Genomic DNA, 20,533 nt, shown 5'->3' with positions numbered 1-20,533 from the left:
GTCTAGTGCACTGTCCCTTGCTATACCACCTAGCTGCCCTGAATTAAAAGTTCTTTTCATTTAAGTCATCAGAAGAATTTTTTCCTTCTCTTTAATTGATTGAGGTGAATGAATGAAGGAATGAATGAATGAATAAGTTCTTACTAGGTACAAAGCACCATGCTAAGCCCTGGTAAAGTAAGGCAGTTATTGCTTTGAAGTAATTCATTCTAATAGAATCACTTTGATCTGAAAAGTTCTATGGGTCTTATAAATCAGTTTTGCAGCAGTAAATGCTTTTTCTTTGTGATGAAGTCTCATCAGTATCCAAAATGATAATATTCACTGACATTTATATAGTGCTTTAATGCTTGCAAATTGCCTTACAAATATTATCTCATTTGATCTTCACAAGAGTGAGATACCATTGTTTTTCCTATTTTACACTTGAGGATACTGAGACAAAAACTAAGGTAAGCCCAGAGTAACTAAAGCTACTGAGTGTCTGAGGTCAGATTTTAACCCAGACTGCAGATAAAAGACCCCACCCACCACTCTATAGCTGGTGGCTTGTTTCTGGATAACTGTTTGATAACTGCCCTGAGATGAATCATAAATTGGTTCTAGAGAATGCAAGTTTTGGAAAGAAGATAGAGATTTATTAAAAGAAGTTACAACACATAAGAAAGGTGATAGAAAAGTTAAGAGTTTAAAGAATAGAGCGTGTGGATTGCTGATTGTATTAGGCCAGTATACCAGGGTTTTCAAGGTCAAAAGGTCTAAAGGTCAAAGAGAAAGAGAGAGCTCCTTCTCCATCTCTCTCTCTCTCTCTCTCTCTCTCTCTCTCTCTCTCTCTCTCTCTCTCTCTCTCAGAGTCCATGGGAGGGTGGTGACCTGGGAATGACCTAAATTCCACTTTGGAGATTTAGCCTTTTGGGGAGGGTTTTCTTTTGGGTGGTTTTGGGTGTTTCCAGCCCCCTGGGCTCCCTGGCTACCCCTTCAGAAGACAATGCAATCCAAATCAGGTTGAAGGTCAGGCCCTCAGGTGTGGCCTAAATTAGATGATAAAGGAAGAAGGAAGATTCCCTTAATGCAAACAAAAGATTTACAAAGTTTGTCTCCAATTGATCTTATCACTATATTTCTCTGCATCAGTACCACCTAACAACTACAAATCTTTCTCTTCTGGTAAAATAGCATTAGATTGAGAAATGAGGGATTCTGAGTTCTAGTTCTGACTCTCTATTACTGACTAATTAAATGATTTTGGAAAAGTCACTCCTTTCCTCTATGCCTAAATTTCCTCATTTGTAAATGAAGGAAGAAATGCTAGATGGTCTAGCTAGTGGCACAATGGATAGAACACTGGGCTAGAAATCAGAAAGACTGAAATTCAAATCCAGTCTTATATATTTATTAGCTATGTGACCCTAGGCAAGTCATTTAACTCTGCCTCAGTTTGCTCATCTGTAAAATGAACTGGAGAAGAAAATGGCAAATTGATCCTGTATCTTTGGCAATAAAACACCAAAAGGGGTCACAAGAAGTCAAACAGGACTGAAATGACTTAACAACAATAACAAAAATGAAGGCATTGGTTAAGATAATCTCTAAGGTCTCTTCTAACTCTATCCCACCCCATCCAAGGTCATTGCCAATCTTCTTGACCTTTGTTTTGCCATTGGACTCCAATGGTTGTGAAGGAGAAAATGAGACCAATGTCATTGTGCAACTCTGTCCCACTCATATTCAATTCATTCATAAGTCAAGACATCACCCTCATGATGTCATTGGTCCTCCTAAAGAATGAAGAACAAAGAACAACAAATGCTTTGGTCCTCTATGTCACAAAGTAGAAATGAACATATATAACATTTTTTAAAGTTTTTTTTGCAAGGCAATGGGGTTAAGTGGCTTGCCCAAGGCCACACAGCTAGGTAATTATTAAGTGTCTGAGGCAGGATTTGAATTCAGGTACTCCTGACTCCAGGGCTGGTGCTCAATCCATTGCCCCACCTAGCTGTCCTCCATATTTAACATTTTGCACTCTTACATAAAATATGACTATTTATCTTAGAGTTGTAGTAATCATTAAATATTTAGCTTTCTCTGATATTTACCTACCTCTCAAATAGCTTTTTAACAATTCTAAAGTAATTTCTTCAATAACTTACTGTGCCTTTTTTAGACATCTTTACCAGTACTATCAAGTGAGTTGAATGTTCCCCTGACTGGGAAAAGATGAAACTAAGGATTGTAATGTCTTTATTAATGGATGTTTGCTTCAGTGTCTTCTGAGATATGTGGTCTATGAACTAATGTCTAGTATTGCCTCTGTTATTCTTTTTTTGTTTTTTCCTCCATCTACTGTCTCCAATGCCTGGAATTCTCATTAGGGAGTGTTAATGTTGAGCAGTAATAGCTATTGAGTTTGGAAAGGGCTTTATCATTGTGAGACCAGGAGTTACCAGAGTTTAGCTGTAGGATACATAGGAACACTTCATCTAGGACACTATGGTAGCAAAGGATCTTAAATTCTCTCTGAGAGAAATTATTCTTTGGGGATGTATTTGTTGCACAATTCATACATTTATTATGTTCAGAATTCAGTTTAGTGTATTTCTGATAAGCAAATTATACCTGTATAGTCAAATCACGTTAATTTCCAAAAGAGCTTAATGAGAGCAAAAGAAGATAAGGTTAAGGGTGGTTAGGTGGCACACTGGATAGAGCACCGGCCCTGGAGTCAGGAATAACTGAGTTCAAATCAGGCCTCAGACACTTAATAATTAGCTGTGTGGCTTTGGGCAAACCACTTAACCCCATTTGCTTTGGGGAAAAAAATCCCAAAAAGAAAATAAGGTTATATAATATAAGGTATTGGTATAACTAAGCTAAGTTTATAGCTAATCACCTATTTATGGATTGTCCTTGTCCTGTTTTTTTTTTTCAGCCAAGAATCAAAATAAAGGCTTCCTGTCCAATTTATCCTTCAATAACATTCAGGATGTAATGTGAAATCAGAGAGTGTTAGAACTAAAAGAGAATTTAAAACTCATTTTTTATCTTATTGATTATTTTATTGAGGTTTAGAGGAGAAATAATTTGCTCAGGGTAATAGAAATAGTTAATTGGTAGCCAACCACAGACTAGAACTCTTTTCCTATCTTTCTGGCCCATCCAATCTGTACCACATTGCCTTCTTTCCTATAACATTAAGCCTCCCCTAGCTCTTTTTCAATTTTTTTTCTCCCTTTCACATCAGATTTGCCTTACTAAAGGTTCAAATTTGTCTTTATCAAAGGGGAGAGTAGCGTATTAGATTCAAATAAATTTAGAATTTCATTGATTCAAGAGGTCCCTCCAGTGATAAAATCTGCAACTCATCCAAGCCTGCTAATCCTACATAACTCTTGTACACAATCCTCCCAAAAGTTTGAGGAGGGGAATCCATCTAAGGTGCTTGGCAATGAAAAGGAAACTGATCTCTATTTTAGAATTTAGTATTTTCTTGAGGCAATAATTAAAATAGTATGAGACAACTCCTGCTTCTCATTTTCTTTGTAGAAAGCCAGCTGATCTGCACAACCTGGCCCCTGGGACTCATCCACCATTTCTGACATTCAATGGGGATGTTAAGACTGATGTCAACAAGATTGAAGAGTTCTTGGAGGAGACTTTGACCCCACAGAAGTAAGGGGGTATTTATTTTCTGGGGTTTATGAAATGGGGGTGGGGAACCTATCTGTACTGGAGTCAGAAAAATGTTATTGTTATGTGTCTGCTTTCCAAGTGTGTTCATCAAGTTTGGTTAGTTCAAAAGATTACAATGAATGGGATCTCTCATCCCAGAGAGAACCCTTAAGTTTCATAGAGAGGCCTATCATTTGCCAAAAAGACCCAGACATAAGAGGAGACTCATGGAACAAATACTCCTTGACAAGGTGAGCCTTTCACTTAAGAGGGAGAAGGGGTTCTCCCTATCTCATCTACTCTTGATACTGAAATTCCATTAATGAGGAACAAATTCTTTTATGCCACACCTAGAGACTAAGAAGTTTATCATACAAATACCCATATTGTATCATCTTGGACAAGCCCTTGGACTTAAAATAAATGCCTACATTAAATTCAGTCTTAGACCTTTATTGGCTGTATCATTCACTTAACTTTTCTCTACCTCAGTCACCTTATCTGTAAAATGACTCTAAATCTGTGATCCTTGTGACAGATGATACATTCATACTAGGACTCAAATCAGAAAGACTCATCTTACAAATTCAAATCCATTTTCAGATATTTATTAGTTGGGTGAACCTGGACAAGTTGCTTAACCCTGTTCAGTTTCCTCATCTGTAAAATGAACTGGAGAAGACCACTTCAGTATCTTTGGCAAGGAAATCTCAGATGTGGTCACAAAGAGTGGGTCACTATTAAACAATAACAAAATGCATTTTTAACATTTCCCTCATCACTTTCTTATCAACAAAAAAAATTGAGTGTTGATTTGTGGCATTTGTTGATTTTCAAGGTGTAAATGCTCACACTGAAAATTTCATAATTGACTCTTTTGATTTGGTTCAAGTAGACTCCAAAACATGCTTGGGTATATTTGAAAGAGGACTGGATTTGGAATCAGGACTTGAGTTTCAATTTTAGTTCTGCAATAAAGTTGCCTCATTTGTCCAAAAATAGATGAGGTTAGTCTAGAAAATTTCTTAAAGTCTCTTCTGGCTTGGATCCTATAAGATTTATTCTTGCTGAAGATATAGGCGAGAGTGTCAGATTCAGAACAGTCCACCTTTCTTGGAATACAAGTTAATGTACTGTGTGAGTTGAGACAGCTTCTTCTATAAAACAAAAAAATAAATTGATAGAGAGATTGGTGGTAGGCTCTACAATGTGGATTTTATAATATATATGTATATATATATACATATATATATATTTTTTTTCCCTCAACTCATAGAGGTTGTCCATTGTATTATCTATGATTCCCTCTTCCTCTTATAGTGTGATTGGTTGGCAAGAGTATATGACACCAAAGGTACCATTCTTTTTATTTTTATTTTTATTTTTTAGGTTTTTGCAAGGCAAATGGGGTTAAGTGGCTTGCCCAAGGCCACACAGCTAGGTAATTATTAAGTGTCTGAGACTGGATTTGAACCCAGGTACTCCTGACTCCAGGGCTGGTGCTTTATCCACTGCGCCACCTAGCCGCCCCCATCCAACCATCACAGAAAATTATACCAAATATAGGATCAGAAGGTCATAGATTTAGAGCTGGAAAGGATGTCAAAGCCATCTAGTCTGAGCATCTTCCTCATTTTAGAGATAAGAATCCTAAATACCACTTTAGATTTTATTTTTAATTTTATTTATTTAAGGCAATGCAGTTAAGTGACTTTTTCAAGGTCACATAGCTGGGTAATTAGATTTGAACTCAGGTCCTCCTGACTCCAAGATCAGTGCTCTATCTACTGTACCACCTGCCCCTTGAACCCCACTTTAAAGGTGAGAATCCTGAATCTCACATTGGCAAAGGGAATTTCACTAAGTCAATGTGGGTAATAAGCGATAGAATTAGGATTTGAGTCTAAATTCAGTAACTCTAAATTGTATTTTCTTTCCACCAGATCATTTGCTTTCTCCAAAACACAGCATAGCCTGAACAAGTTTTTAGTATAGATTACAAATTTTTCCATATAACTATCTTGTACTAAATATAAGTGCATCCTAAGTGCATCATCTTTAGTAAGACAACAGTGAAAAGGATGAAGATGAAGACAGCTGTTGAGAATGAAAAAAACAAATAAAATCTTTATTAGAATGAAAAAGTATTTAAATTTCATAATATTTTATTCAGAATTTTCATTTATTTTTTTCCTCAAGAAATCACATTTTTAGAGGTATGTCCTATATTCAAAGGAAATTCTAGGTCCAAATCATTATAGTAAGTGAACCAATCCACTGGAATCAAGAGGAATTATTTGAAATATTTAGGTAGATATAAAAATCACTCCAAGATATGGCACTGGGAACCTCTTCAAATCACAACTGTCTGGGAATTTCTTTTCCTACTAATTTTTTTATATGTATTTTATGCTCTTTATTGATGGTCAGGAGCTCTGATTAGTGGCTCAGGAGAGGATTATCTTTTACTTTTGGGAGAGGGGTCCAGTTGTGGGGACTGCTGGCCTGCATATATTTTCAAAGACAGGTAATCATTGGGTAATCCAATTAAGTGAAATTTATTAAGTGCTTCTGTCCATATGCAGTATTCAATTTCTTGTCTCTGTGCCTTCTTCCATGCTGTTCCATATACTTGCAATGTTCTCCCTCTTCATCTGTATCTGTTAGAATTCTAAGTCCTTTTCAAGGCTCACTTCAATTGCCTACAAGAACTCTTTTTTGACTCCTATGATTGTTAATTCTCCCCCCACTCCCATAATTATTTTGCAATTTTCTTATCTGTGTATAATTTCTATTAGTGAAAAACCACCAGTCAAATTAAAAGTTGGTAACTCTAATTTACAAGGAACAGTTTTCTTTAACTTTAAAATATCAGCTTGCATCTATTAATAGGTGCATAAGACAACATTCCTGATTTTAAGAAGATTATAGATGGATCAGTTAAATAGAAGATAAACCAAATACATATGACAACATACTAAGTGGCTTTTATGCTAATAACAACAAAGGATCACTCGAAGTATAATAATTTTTTTATATGTAATTAAGAATTTTCTGCACAGTAAAACCAATGAAATCAAACTTAAAAGGAAAGCAGGACACTGCAAATAATTTTTCAGCAAGTTTCTCTGATAGGGTCTTATTTTTTAAATATACAGGGAACTAAGGCAAATTTATAAAAAAAAAAAAAAAAATAAAAACCAATCCCCAAATGATAAATGGTCAAAGAATATGAACAAGCAGTTTGCAGAAGAAGAAATCAAAATTATCTATGAAAAAAAGGCCCAAATCATTATTGCTCAGAGAACTGGTTAATATGAAAGAAAAGGAGAACAACAAATGGAGGGAATATGGAAAAATAGGAAGTCATGCACTATTGGAAGAGTTTGGAACTGGTCCAATCATTTTGGAGAATAATTTGAAACTGAGCTCAAACTGAGTATACCCTTTGATCCAATTCTATCTGTACTAGGGCTGCATCCCACAGAAATCAAAGGAAAACGAAAAGAATTGGCATATACAAAGAATGATTTTAGCAACTATTTTTGTAATAGCAAAGAATTAGAAATTGCTGGGATGCCCATCAATTGGGAATGACTGATCAAGCTGTGGTATAAAATTTTGATGGAATACTGTTGTGCTTTAAGAAGTGACAAGGTGAATGATTTCAGAAAAGAACGAGGAAGACCTATATGAATTGACACAGAATGAAGTGAGTAGAAGAGATCATTGTACACAGTAACAGCCCTATTATAACAATGATCAATTATATATGATCCAAGACAATTCCAAAGGACTCATGATAAAAAATGCTATCTACCTCCAGAGAGAGAATTGATGAATTCTGTATATAAGTTGAAGTATAATTTTTTTCACTTTATTGTTCTTCCATTTTCCCCCAACATATATAATATGGAAATATGTTTTGCATGCTTTCATCTGTAGAATTGATTTTGTGTTACTTGACTTTTCAATGAGTGGAGGAGGACTCAAAGGCAGGGAAATAATTTGAAACCTAAAATTTATAAAATAAAAGAATGATAAAAATAATATATTAAAATTTTGCATAGCAAGAAATTATTAATAACTAACAATTATATAATATTTATGAGACAGAGATCATACTTTACAGTCATCTCATTTGATCTTCAAGACAGCCTGGGAGGTAGGGGCTACTATTATCCCCATCTTACAGGTGAGGAAACTGAAGCAAACAGAGGAGAAGTACCTTGTCCAGGGTTATGGAACTAGTAAGTGTCTGAAGCAGAATTCAGATTCAAGTATCCTGACTTTAAAATGCATTTAAATGCATAGAAGACAAAACTAGTCATTTTGTTCAAAGTGCTTGAGGATAAGCAGATTAGATCATACTCCTTATGGTTTGAGACCTTTCTCATTACAGGCATTGGTTTTAAATCTCACCATAGAGATAGGGCTGAGGAATTGTTTTCTCAGTAAATAAATGGCACAAGTGAATGGATAATTTTATCAAATATGCTCTGAATGTCCCATAAAAATGAGAGCATATAGTAACAAACATAATACTATTATTCAATTAGAGTTCTATACTTATACTTCAGTGGCATATAAAGGCAACTCTGGATTCTGGACCATGACCCTGGACCTAGTATTCTAATGAAGTGTATTAAAGTTGAAAACTTTCTGGTCAAATGAGAGACTGTCAATCATCAGTCCATCAACCAGTCAATGAGCATATATGAAGTGCCTTTTGTTTTTACTGCTATTGTTCTGTCATTGGCCCTATAAACTATGTGGAAAAGCATTAAGTGTAAGATTGTATAGGTAGGGAGGGCCTATATTGTGAATTGTTTTCAATGTTAATTAAGCAAAGGAATTTATATTTGCTCTGGAGATAATAAATAGGTGGTCACTGAAATTTATTGAAGAAAGATAGGTGGATGGGTGACTTAGGGAGACTGGTCTAAGGAAGATTAGTTTGGCAGTTAGATAGAGGGTGGATTGGAATGGGGAAGAATGAGGTGTTGAGGACCTTCTCTAGAATGAGGCACATAAGGACGATTATCAATGTAGAAATGATAACGGTTATGTGAGGTGAGTGAGAGTGAAGAGTTAAGAATGAGTCTATGTGACTGGGAGGATGACAGTACCCGTGAAGATAATAAGGAAGCTCAAAAGACAGGAACGCTTTGTTTTCAACAGGTTGGGTTTGAAATTTTTATTCTAGTTCATAATGTCTGAAGGGCACACCAGAATAAGAATCTGGAGGTCAAGAGAGAGGATAGGATTTGATGAGTAGATCTGAGAATTATCTTGCATAATGAATGAGAGGTGAATTCCATGGGGGCTGATGAGATGATCAAATGAGAGAGTACAGAAAGAGAAGAGAAGGCTCAGGGCAGAGCCTGGGGAGAGACCTGAGGTTAGTGTGCATGACCCGGAAGATTTAGCAAAGGATCCTGAGGAGTAGTCTGACAGACAGAAAGGAGGAAGACTAGGAGAGGATGACATAAAAACCTAGAGAAGAGAGAGTAGCCAGTAGATAGTAATGGATAGTGTCAGTGGCTGCAGAGAAGTTAATAAAGATTAAGGACTGGGAAATAGCATTGGAGCTTTTCAGATTAAGAGATCACTCGTAACTTTGGAGGCAGTAATTTTAGAGATTGAAAGCTAGCTTGAAGAGGGTTTATAAGAGTGAAGTAAGGGGAAATAGAGGCATCGAGTGAAGGTTATCAAAGAAGTTTAGTTATTAAAAGGAGGAGGAGAGATAGAGGGAAGTAGCTAGGGGATGCATTGGATAGAGTCTGGGGTCTGACTTCAGACAGTTCCTAGCTGGATAAGTCATTTAATCTTGTTTGCTTCATCTTCTTCATCCATGAAATGAGTTGGAGAAGGAAATGGCAAACTACTCTAAAATCTTTACTGGAGATTGAATAGGATCAAGGACTTGCATAGAGGGTTTTGCCTTGGCAAAGGAGGTTTATGGGTCTTCATGTTAGATAGGGTTGAAGCTGAAGGGGAAGAAACATTCAAATGATGTGTGGTAAGGAGAAGTAGAGAAAAGGGACTCATTGTTCAATGATCTTAATTCTTTCAGTGAAATATTGCAGCAAAGTCTCCAGCTTACAAGACAGAAGAAATAGACACCAAAGGAAAGCTAAAGGAGGAGAAATGAAAAGGTTTATCATCATCAAAAGCTAACCTCTTCTCTTCCCTGAGCTTCAGTTTTCTCCTTTCCAAAATCAGGTTATTGGACAAGATCGTCTCTAAAGTCTTGTCCAGCTCTGACATGCTATCATTTTAAAATCTCTTCCAGCTCTGAAGCTCTATGCTGTTTTAACATTTTATCTTCCTAAGTCTCTTCTGGTTTTGCCCATTTAGGTTTCTAAAAAAATGACTCTAATAGGCACTTTGTAACTTTCCCCCTTGGAATAAATATTCTTCTGTCACTGGCTCCTACATGGACTACAAAGCATGAATTCAGATACCAGTTTCACCACAATCTTCTATTTCTTTCTGGATGTTTCTCTTTGTCCCTCCATTTCTCAGCTGTAGCTAGACCCACTATCTCATCTATTATATGTCTTGTTTGAGAAGAGAAAAACAATTTTGAAGCAATCTATTGGTCCAAAGTACTGAATAACAATGATGCTAATAATTATGCATTTCCTTCTTTCATCAGAAACAACTATTTATGGCCCCATTCCCTTCCATTCCAGGTACCCCAAACTGGCTGCTAAACATAGGGAATCCAACACAGCTGGGATTGACATCTTCTCCAAGTTCTCTGCATATATTAAGAACACAAAGCAACAAGATAATAGCTGTGAGTAACATCTAGAAATATGTTGCATTCAACACACCATCTTTGTTTCTCCTGATCACCCTTTATAAAATCTAAAACCAAGTGTTTTATGATATCGACACCTCCTTTTTGCTTTTGTTCACTTCCACCGTTGCCACAGACAAAGAAGCTGTTAGCAAAACCCTTCTATGGATACATCTACCTCATTTTTAAAAACTTCTTGATCTTGAAAGATGGGTATTGTTTGGTTCCTGAGAGTCCAGGTGCCCCATAAAATTAAAAGAATGCTAAGGGTTCACAGGTTCTGATGTAGCTAAATTAGAAAACTTGCTAATATGTCAGACAGCACAGTTTGGAGAAGCCCATTTTGCTTTCCTCCTTACGATCCCTTTTAGAATAAGAGTTTAGATCTTAAAAAGTTCAGAAGTTCCCAAGTTTCTCTCATCTGAGGAACTCTTTGCTCTGTTAAAAACTACTAAGGAGTGGTGGCTAGGTGGCGCAGTGGATAAAGCACCTGTCCTGGAGTCAGCAGTACCTGGGTTCAAATCCGGTCTCAAACACTTGATAATTACCTAGCTGTGTGGCCTTGGGCAAGCCACTTAACTCAGTTACCTTGCAAAAAAAAAGCCCTAAAAAAACCCATAAAAACAAAAAAAAAAACTACTAAGGACCTCAAGGAGTTTTTGTTTATGTTTATTGCATATTAGAAATTAAAACTGATGAATTTAAAAAATATTTACCAAATATTTAATTGAACACTAAGCCCATTACGTGTTAAAAAACAAATAATTTATCTTTATGAAAAATGACTAGATTTCCCTATATTTCAGTGACCACACACACACACACACACGATGAGAAAAGTGATATTGTTTTATATTTTTGCAAATGTAGATTTAAAATTATGCAAAAGGCTATCTAGTTGTTATAGGACCAACCGTGAGATTCATAAGTTACTTCATACAGAGTGTTTTAGCACCACTTGTGTTTTGTAGCCTAGCATTCATGTTGAAGATGTCTGATGATTAATAGTGCTGATACCAGATCAATACAAACAACATCAAATCTAACCAGGCCTGTAGATTCATCATTGGTAAGGCAAAAGTTCAGTTATACAGATGAGATATTAACTCAGTTTTCATATAGCCTCTACAAATACTCATGAGAGAATGAGAGTGAAAAACTCTTACTTTTATTTTAAAATTATTTTGATCTTACAAATCCTTTGAAAGGAATCTCAGAGAATCCCAGAGTGTCCTTGGACCACACTTTTGGAGGACGTTTTGGGAGATAATTGTTGATAACTTGCTCAGGATCACATAACTAAGTATCTGAGGTTGGATTTGAACTCGGGTCTGCCTGATTCCAGGGCAGGTGCTCTGTCCACTGTACCACCTACTTGCCCCAACCACATTTTTTAAAATCCTCTGATATAGTTCAACTCAGTTTTTCATTATTTTCTTCATTTTATAGATGAGGGACTTGATTATTAGGATGTGTTAATATTTAACAAGTGACCAGAATAAAACCAAAAATTGTAAACACTAACATTTTTAAATTTAATCTGTATTATTATATTCTCTGCATCACTTTCTTATATTTAGACAAACAACAAAACAGTAAGTCAAACTCTGATTTTGTAGCCTTTGCTGATTTCTGAGTTGTAAATGTTTACACCAAAAATTTAACAACTGTGCTTTTGAGAATCTATACAAGCTGACTCCTGCACACCCTTGCACTTGAAGCCCAGAATGAAGATGGCACAAGGTAGTAAGAATAGCAGACCTGGAATTTGAACCCGGGTCTTCTAACTCCAGATTTAATTCTCTCATGTATCATGTGTTCCAGGCTTCTTGAAAAGGCAGACAAACCATCATGACATGAGAGGAGAGAAAAAATGTCATGTTAGGACCCTTGGTTTCTGCTCACAGCTCCATGGCTAATGCAATGAATGACTAGTGCTCTCTCAAACTGAAAGGCGGCCAAGTAGATGGCATGTTGGGCTTGGAATCAGAAAGATTCAACTTCCTGAGTTCAAATCTGGTCTTAAACCCTTACTAGCTGCATGTCCCTGGGCAAATCACTTAACTCCGTTTGCCTCAATTTTCTCATTTGTAAACCAAGCTGGGGAAGGAAATGGCAAATCATTCCCCATTATCTTTGCCAAGAAAACCCAAATAGGTCACAAAGAGGCAAACGTGACTGAAATGACTCAACAACAATAGAAGACAGATCCTTTGCTTCTCTAGATTTGAATTTAATATCTGGAAGAAATTTGTCTGGAATATGGCAGTTGAGCATTCTTCTTCCTGGCTCTGTCCCTGAGTAGTTTTGTGACAAAATATGTGTGACAAATTTTTCCTCTCTCTCTGTACTTTAATTTCTTTGCCTTTAAAATGAGTCTGTTGAATTAGATCATCTCTTATAGTCCCTTCCATCCAGTAGACTTCTTACCAGACTCATTTTTTATTTCCAAACCTGTTTAGTTTCCTTCCCTCACTTCATCCTACTGAATTTATTTTATTAAAGCATCCTGGAAGAGCATTTTAGCATCATCAATCAATTAGCAAATATTTACTGACTTTCTATTATGCATAAAGTATTGTGTCATTTTTCAAGGGAGTAGAGGACACTGTCCCTCAAGGAGTTCACAATGAAATTAGAGAGGTGACCTGTGTTCTTAAGAAGAAGATAACTCACAGGGGCAGCTAGGTGGTACAGTGCATAGAACACCAGCCCTGGAATCAGGTGTACCTGAGTTCAAATCTGGACTCAGGCACTTAATAATTGTCTAGCTGTATGACCTTGGACAAGTCACTTAACCCCATTTCCTTAAATAAAAATTTTAAAATAGATAAATCATGATTCCAGACAGTATATGAGAAGTGTCAATGAGTGGTATAGATATTGAGTGTTATAGGAGAGCAGGATATAACACAAGGTCAGATTTGGACTGGTCCCATAATTTAGATGCATGTAGGATAATGATGTGCCAGAGTCTACTTGTAGTGACTCGAGAGAACCAATTATTAAATTTATACCTTGAAAATCTGCAAACACTATAAATCAGGGTTTGACTTATTGTCTCATTGATTGTCTAGACTGGAGAAATTGATGGAGAAAATGTTAATATTGAGTTTAAATTTAAAAGCATGCTGTGTATATTCATCCGTGTGTGTGTGTGTGTGTGTGTGTGTATATGTGTATATATATACACATATACACACACACATACAATGTGTATACTTACATATGCATTTACCTGTATACATATGAAAAACATTTGTTAAACATTTAGCATCACACCCCTGCTGACCCAAAGACAGAGGAAATCCATGCTAGAAGAAGTACAGAAATGGGAATGCTCAAGGTAGGGGATAGTGAATCAGCCTGTCTGGTTGGAGCAAAAGGGTTTTTAGGAGAATGATGGCAAATAATGTAAACAAAATTTTTTTGTTCTTGCTATTGAGTCATTTCAGTCATGCTCAAAGACAAATGTGATCCTATTTGGGGTTTTCTTGGCAAAAATACCAGAGTGATTTGCCATTTTCTTCTCCAGCTCATTTTACAGATGAGAAAATTGAGGCAAACAGGATTAAATGACTTGGCTAGAGCCACACAGCCAGTAAGTGTCTGAGGCAGGATTTAAATTCTTGTCTTCTTGAAACCAAATCTGTTCCTCTATCTATCTATACACTACCCAGCAGTCACTGACACAAGGCAATTAGCACTTGAATGACTTTCAGATAATAATCAATAAAGCCATAGGAGTTTGGGGCAGTAGGTGCTTGGGGCCAAGACAATTGGTCAAGGAAGGTTTAATTGTGGAGAATTTTGGTCTGAGTTCTGAAGGATTTGGATTAAGGGAGATACAAATAAACATGGAAGGTATAAGGAAATTGGAGTGAGAGTGTAAAGAAAAAACCAGAAGTGAGAGTAGTTTAGAAGACAGGGGTTAAGAAGGATGCAGGATAGGGAAGGAGATAATGATGGTGATAGATCTGGGGACTGGACAGAGTTTGGAACAGGGTCTGACCTGGGGTCAGGAGTGGGATTGTGCTTTACTTTTGACATCTCAGCTGGGGTAAACTGGTTTAGATAAAACAAAATGTTTGGGAAATAGGAGATAAGATTGGAATGATAAGTTCGGGCTAGATTTATCTACCAAAAACATTTGGCTTTGTCCTTTAGTCCAGGGAGAACTTTGCATGTAATGGACCCCTTTATCAAGTCTGGTGAAGCCTATGGAATCAAAATAATATCTTTAAATAATTCAAGAAATGTTGAATTATAGCTAGAGTTTATTAAAAGTAAAGATATAATTTTTTTTCCTATCTAAGTTCAGGAACTCCTGAGTTTGTTAATCCTAGGTTAAAGAGCCATTGGGAGTCATTCAGGTTTTTAAGCAGGGAATTAATGCATCAAATGGTGTTTTAGGGAGATTAGAATTTTTTTTAAATGCTTTACTTGTTTTTCAACTACATGCAATGATAGTTTTTTATTTATTTTTCATTTTTTTATTTTTTTAGGCTTTTTCAAGGCAAATGGGGTTAAGTGGCTTGCCTAAGGCCACACAGCTAGGTAATTATTACGTATCTGAGACTGGTTTTGAACTCGGGTACTCCTGACTCCAGGACCCGTGCTTTATCCACTGCACCACCTAGCCACCCTGCAATGATAGTTTTTAACCAATCTTTTTTTTTTGCAAGGTTTTGAGTTTTATATTTTTCTCCCTCTTTTCCCTCCTCCCTCCCTCTGACAGAAAGCAGTTTGATATAGATATAAACATAGATCCATATTGATCATGTTGTGAAAGAAGAATTAGATTCAAAAGAAAGAAGGAAAACAGAGAAAAAATGACTAATACCTAAGACAACTTTAAAAAATTGAAGATAACAAGCACTGGTTTTCTTTCAAACTCCACAGTTCCTTCTTTGGATGTGGATGGTATTTTCCATCACAAGTCTTTTAAAATTATCTCTGATGCTGAAATGAACCAGTCCATCATGGTTGATCATCACTCCATGCTGTTGTTAGTGTGTATAATGTTTTTCTGGTCTGCTCATTTCTCTCAGCACCAATTCTTGCAAGTCTTTCCAGGCTCTTCTAAAATCCCATCCCTCATGATTTCTTATAGAACAATGGTGATCCATCACATATATGTATGCTACAATTTGTTGAGCTATTCTCCAATTAATGGGCATCTCCTCAATTTCCAATTCTTTTCTATCACAAAAACAACTGCTAAGAATATTTTTGTACATGTGTGATTTTCCCCTTTTTTCATTATCCTGGAGGATTAGATTTTGATGTTTTATATGGATTAGAGGCAGTATGGTAGAGTGAAAAGAGTACTGGACTTGGAGTCTGAAGACCTGGTTTAGAATCCCAGATTTGCTATTAACTAATTATGTGACCTTGGATAAGGCTTCTTAATCTCATTTGTAAAATGAACTAACAGTTTCCAAACCATCTACTTTCCAGGTTGGTTGTCAGTTTTTCAGTTTTGTTGACTTTTCATGACCATTTTTGGGGATTTCTTGGCAAAGATAAATGGTTTATGGAATGGTTTTCTATTTCTTCTCCAGTGGATTAAGGCAAAGAGAAATTAAGTGACAAGTCCAGGTTACACAGCTAATAAATGTCTAAGGCTGGATTTGAACTCAGATCTTCTTGACTTCAGGTTTAGTGCTCTATCCACTGAGCCACTGGCTGCCTCTTGTTTTTTTCTTTAGAACTGAGGAAATTAAGACAGTGAATTTAAGAAGCTTGTCCAAAGTGACAGTCACTCCCCTGCTCAAAGACTTTCAGTGAATCCTTTGTCTTATGATGACTTCAGTTTGAGCTCCTCATTTTGGCATTGAAGACCATCCATATTCTAATATATGCTTTTTTACTAGCTATACCTGCCATAATTCTGCTATATTCTTCTTCTCAGAATAGTTCTGCTTTTCTGTTCCTCTGATACACCTCATTCTTGCCGTCCTTGCTCATGTGATTATCTCTATCAGAAGTGTCCTCCTTTCAATCTCTCTTGTAATTCTAGCCAATCTTGAAGGCCTAGATCACATTTCACCTTTTTCATGATGCTTTCCCTTGCCCCCAACCAGAGATGATTTTATAAGTACTCATAACATTTCCTTTGTGTCTACTTTTATTGTACCCTTCTTTGTATTAATATTATTTGTGTATGTCTTCCCCTCACTTCATCGCTTCCTATATATTCTATAAGGCTATTTCTTATATTCATTTAGTACCTGTGTTTTAGGAATAAAAAATTAGCAGCAATGTGGAGTGTGAATTAGAAAGAAAAAGAGGAATTAGAAGGAGAGACTCAAGTTAGGGGGACTAATTAAGGTTTTCCAAAAGTCCAAATGAAAAATGATAATAGGGTAATAGGTGTGAGAATAGAGGGAAGAAATCTGTGACACCCATGAGAGATGTTGTGGCAGTAGACTCCAGTAGAATCCAGTAGACTCAGACTTGGTGGCTGATTGTAGGAAGAGAAGTTGTTATTCCTTCATTCTCAAAGAAAACGAGTGATATCACAAGGGTGATATTTTAACTTGCTAGTGAACTAGATTTAAATGAGGCAGTACTGTGTAAAGTTGTCAACCTCATTCTTACCTCCAGAATCATAGAAGTTCAGTGGCAAGACATAAATCAAGATGATTGGCTATGTTCCAGGATGTAGTGGGTGACCTTGGCTTTTCTAAATTCAGGTCTTTTCCTCTTCCAGATTGAGGCAGAGGAGTGAAAGAGAAGGGACAATAGAAAAATTACTTCAAGGTTAGGAATCTGCAAAATTAGGTATAACTTATTCTTTCTTGTATCTACTTTCCTTGACATAGTGCTTTCTAAGAGGTGCTTAATAAATGTTCATTGTATGAATTTCTTACTATCTTTACTTATCACCTGCTTTTTGTCTATAACATTTTGGTTTTACCTTTTCATTTTAGCTATTTCTTCTCAAAATTCACTTTTTGAAATTTTTTCTTTCCAATCCTTTGCTCTTAAGAACTGTTAGCTTTATTTTTTCCTTTAAGTGTGTATATGCATGTATATATATATATATATATATATACACACACACACACACACACACACACACACACACACACATATACATAGGTATGCATATATTCAAATGCACATGTGTACAAATAAGTGTATGCTAGACAACTGTCTTGGGTTTTTAAATAAACATTCTTCAGTTTTCTATCTTTTTGATTAATTCTATATTTTTGACTTATAAGTCATATTCAATCTCTTTCCAGGAATATAATTGATCACCCTCCTCCTCAATCTCAGACATGCACATATTACTCTTGTCATTGTAGACAGAAAGTATGTTATATATTCCTAAATAATTTCTTTCTTTCTTATTTATTTGGAGGACTTCTCCATTTATAAATTTGGTCTTTTCCCTTTTTCATTTCACATATATGATAATTCATCTTCCAGTAATTCTCTTAAAACTTTAAGACATCCACATTGTACTCTAAAAACCAACAATAAACAGAAAGACTTCTACCTTTCTATGGTACTTTTCAGTTCTATTGATTGGTAGGAAAGTCTTCAGGTAAGTTTATAATTTCTCTATTATCATTTAGCTATATACATATATACATACATATATATACATATATATGTGTATATATATATATGTATACACACACACACACACACACACAGCTAACTTCTTTCAAGAACTCTTTCAAGATAGGTTCCATCCTTCTCAGGATTGTTATTATCTGGACTCTTTATGGATATTTAATCAAACTGCCTTCTCTCAGTCAGAATCCTGAGGGAGCTGGTTGTCACTCATGCCATGGACTCAGTTTCCTGTTTCAGGTTATGATAGGTTCTGACATCAGTCTCTTTTAAGTTTTATGTATATCCACCAGTCCAATCTTTTGGTTTGTTCCTTCACCTATTTCTTCACTTAATTTTGTCATCAGTAGCCTCTAGTAAAAGATCATTAATTACTTTGGGAGCACATTAATTGGATTAAACTAAAAAGGCTATAAAATGAAAAATGATTATATTCCATTCAATCCTAGTTCCACATCTCCCCTTGCCTTTCTAGATGAGATCTGGGTCACAAGACCTGTAGGATTTAGTATCGTTATAAATATCTTGGCTCCCAGTAAAACTGGAGCTACACTTGGAAAACTATTGGACAATCCATCAACTCATTATCTGTGCTAATACTAGAATGACTATGGAAACTTTCAATGCTTCTCATAGTTGCAGCAGCCTAGGCAAATAAGATACCTGGATGCTGGCACCTGGATTTTGATATGTCCTTGTGCTACTTTTTTCTTGTTTGACTGAAGAATTTTCTCCCCAGTATATTTGCTCCATATTCTCCCAACCCCATTCTCCCCAAATTTCTATGCCTGAAATCAAGGTAGGTATAGATAGAATCTTTCCTAGTGTTACTGTGGCTCTCTACCTATCCCCATGTTTTCCTTACTTTCATTTTTAATATAAAAATAATATTGAAATTTGTACAGTTATATACAAATATACAAAAAAGACTTTTATATTCAATTTGGTTTTATGTGATGTTACTGTGTTGACCTGTTTTACTGATTTGTATATACTTTGGAGAATTTTATTGTTGATTAGTTATGATTATTTCTATGAAAAAATTTGTGTCAGAATAGACCTTCCTTAATACTTTATCCTTTCTTTGGAAAAGTCAGATTTGCCTTTAGCAAGCACCATTTCCAGGAACAAAAATCCTGTTTGTGTAATGTGAGAAATGCTTGTAAATCTTTTTTTTTTTCCATCCTGATCTTAAAATTTATAAAGTCCTCCATTCTTAGAATTTCATTTACTGTAAGTATATATTTGAATATATTACAATTAAAATATAATAATTAGGGGTTTCAGCAAAGAATCACTAACTGGGAAGTTATTCATTCTTTTCCAAATTGCCTTTCCCAACACATTTCTTTTTTTTTTTTGAATAAAATCTTTTTTATTAAAAAAATTTTTTGTACAAGTGGTTTTTTTATACATTACTAAAATATTCTTGCTTAAGAGTAAACATAATAACCCCTCCCCCCAAAAAATATAGACCCTCATGAGAAATAAAGTAAAAGAGGAAAAAAATGTGTTTCAGTCTGTTATGATACCATCAGCTCTGTCTCAGATGAATCACATTCTCTATGATAAGTCCATCACAAAAGTTACTTCCATATATAGCAGGGTCTGATGCCAAACCCAGGAACTCTTTCAATTGTACCAATCTACCTCTAAGTTTTCTTCTTTCCTTTTGTTTCATCTCCCTTACTAAAGATAAAATACAGAAATTAATACTTCCCACTTTTCCCCCTATTTATGTTCCTCATCTTTCTTTTTCCTTCTCTTCTTCTATCCTGTTTTAATTTCTCATTTTCCTCCATCTTTCATTTAATTACATATTCTCCTTTGCAGCAGAAGAGGAAGCCAAAGCTCACAACCTGGATAGGAATTGCCTCTCTGATCTCTTCTCCCCAGTACCATACCCTCAGATTCACCAATGTTTGGGCCCAGCATTTTAGGGAAAGGTATAATGATGGAAAGAAACCTTTCTTACTGTCATTATGTCTCTATATATTCTATTTTTGCATATAAGGAAAAATTTGTTTGTCATTCTCCGTTAGAACTCTAACAATTTGGATTATTTAACATAAAAGAATGGCATCCTTGTAATAATAGCTGCTGTTCAGCCATTTTCAGGGGTCTGACTCTTTGTGACCCCTTTCTGGGGGGGGGGGTTCTTGGTAGAGATACTAGTTTGCCATTTCCTTCTCTAGCTCATTTTATAGTTGAGGAAACTGAGGCAAGTAGGATGAAGTGACTATTCCAGGGTCACACAGCTAGTAAGTATCTGAGGTCAGATTTGAACTCAGAAAGAGGAATCTTCTTGATGCTAGGCCCAGCACTTTATCAATTGTGCCAACTAGCTGCCTTAGCCTTGCTAGTTTTCCCTAATTTCCAGCCTATTTCTTCTTGTTCCCCCTTTCCTCTTTTACTAACTTCTTTGGCTTAAAATAAAAAGAAGTTTGAAAGGAATAAAGCAAG

General features: G+C 35.8%; 1 protein-coding gene across 2 annotated transcripts in view; it reads left to right on the top strand.

The window, feature by feature from the left end:
• The window catches only part of CLIC5 (chloride intracellular channel 5), a 198,496-nt gene that overhangs the window by 127,728 nt on the left and 50,235 nt on the right, over nt 1–20,533 (top strand). For both annotated transcript variants that reach the window (XM_074237084.1, XM_074237085.1), the window contains exons 3-4: nt 3,547–3,672; nt 10,371–10,477. In XM_074237084.1, coding sequence (XP_074093185.1) covers nt 3,547–3,672; nt 10,371–10,477 — 233 coding nt within the window. The remainder of the gene's footprint in view (nt 1–3,546; nt 3,673–10,370; nt 10,478–20,533) is intronic.

This window comes from Macrotis lagotis, chromosome 5 (genome assembly GCF_037893015.1).
Source record: "Macrotis lagotis isolate mMagLag1 chromosome 5, bilby.v1.9.chrom.fasta, whole genome shotgun sequence".
In the NCBI taxonomy this organism is placed as follows: Eukaryota; Metazoa; Chordata; class Mammalia; order Peramelemorphia; family Peramelidae; genus Macrotis; species Macrotis lagotis.
This window is presented reverse-complemented; position numbering and strand designations above follow the sequence as displayed.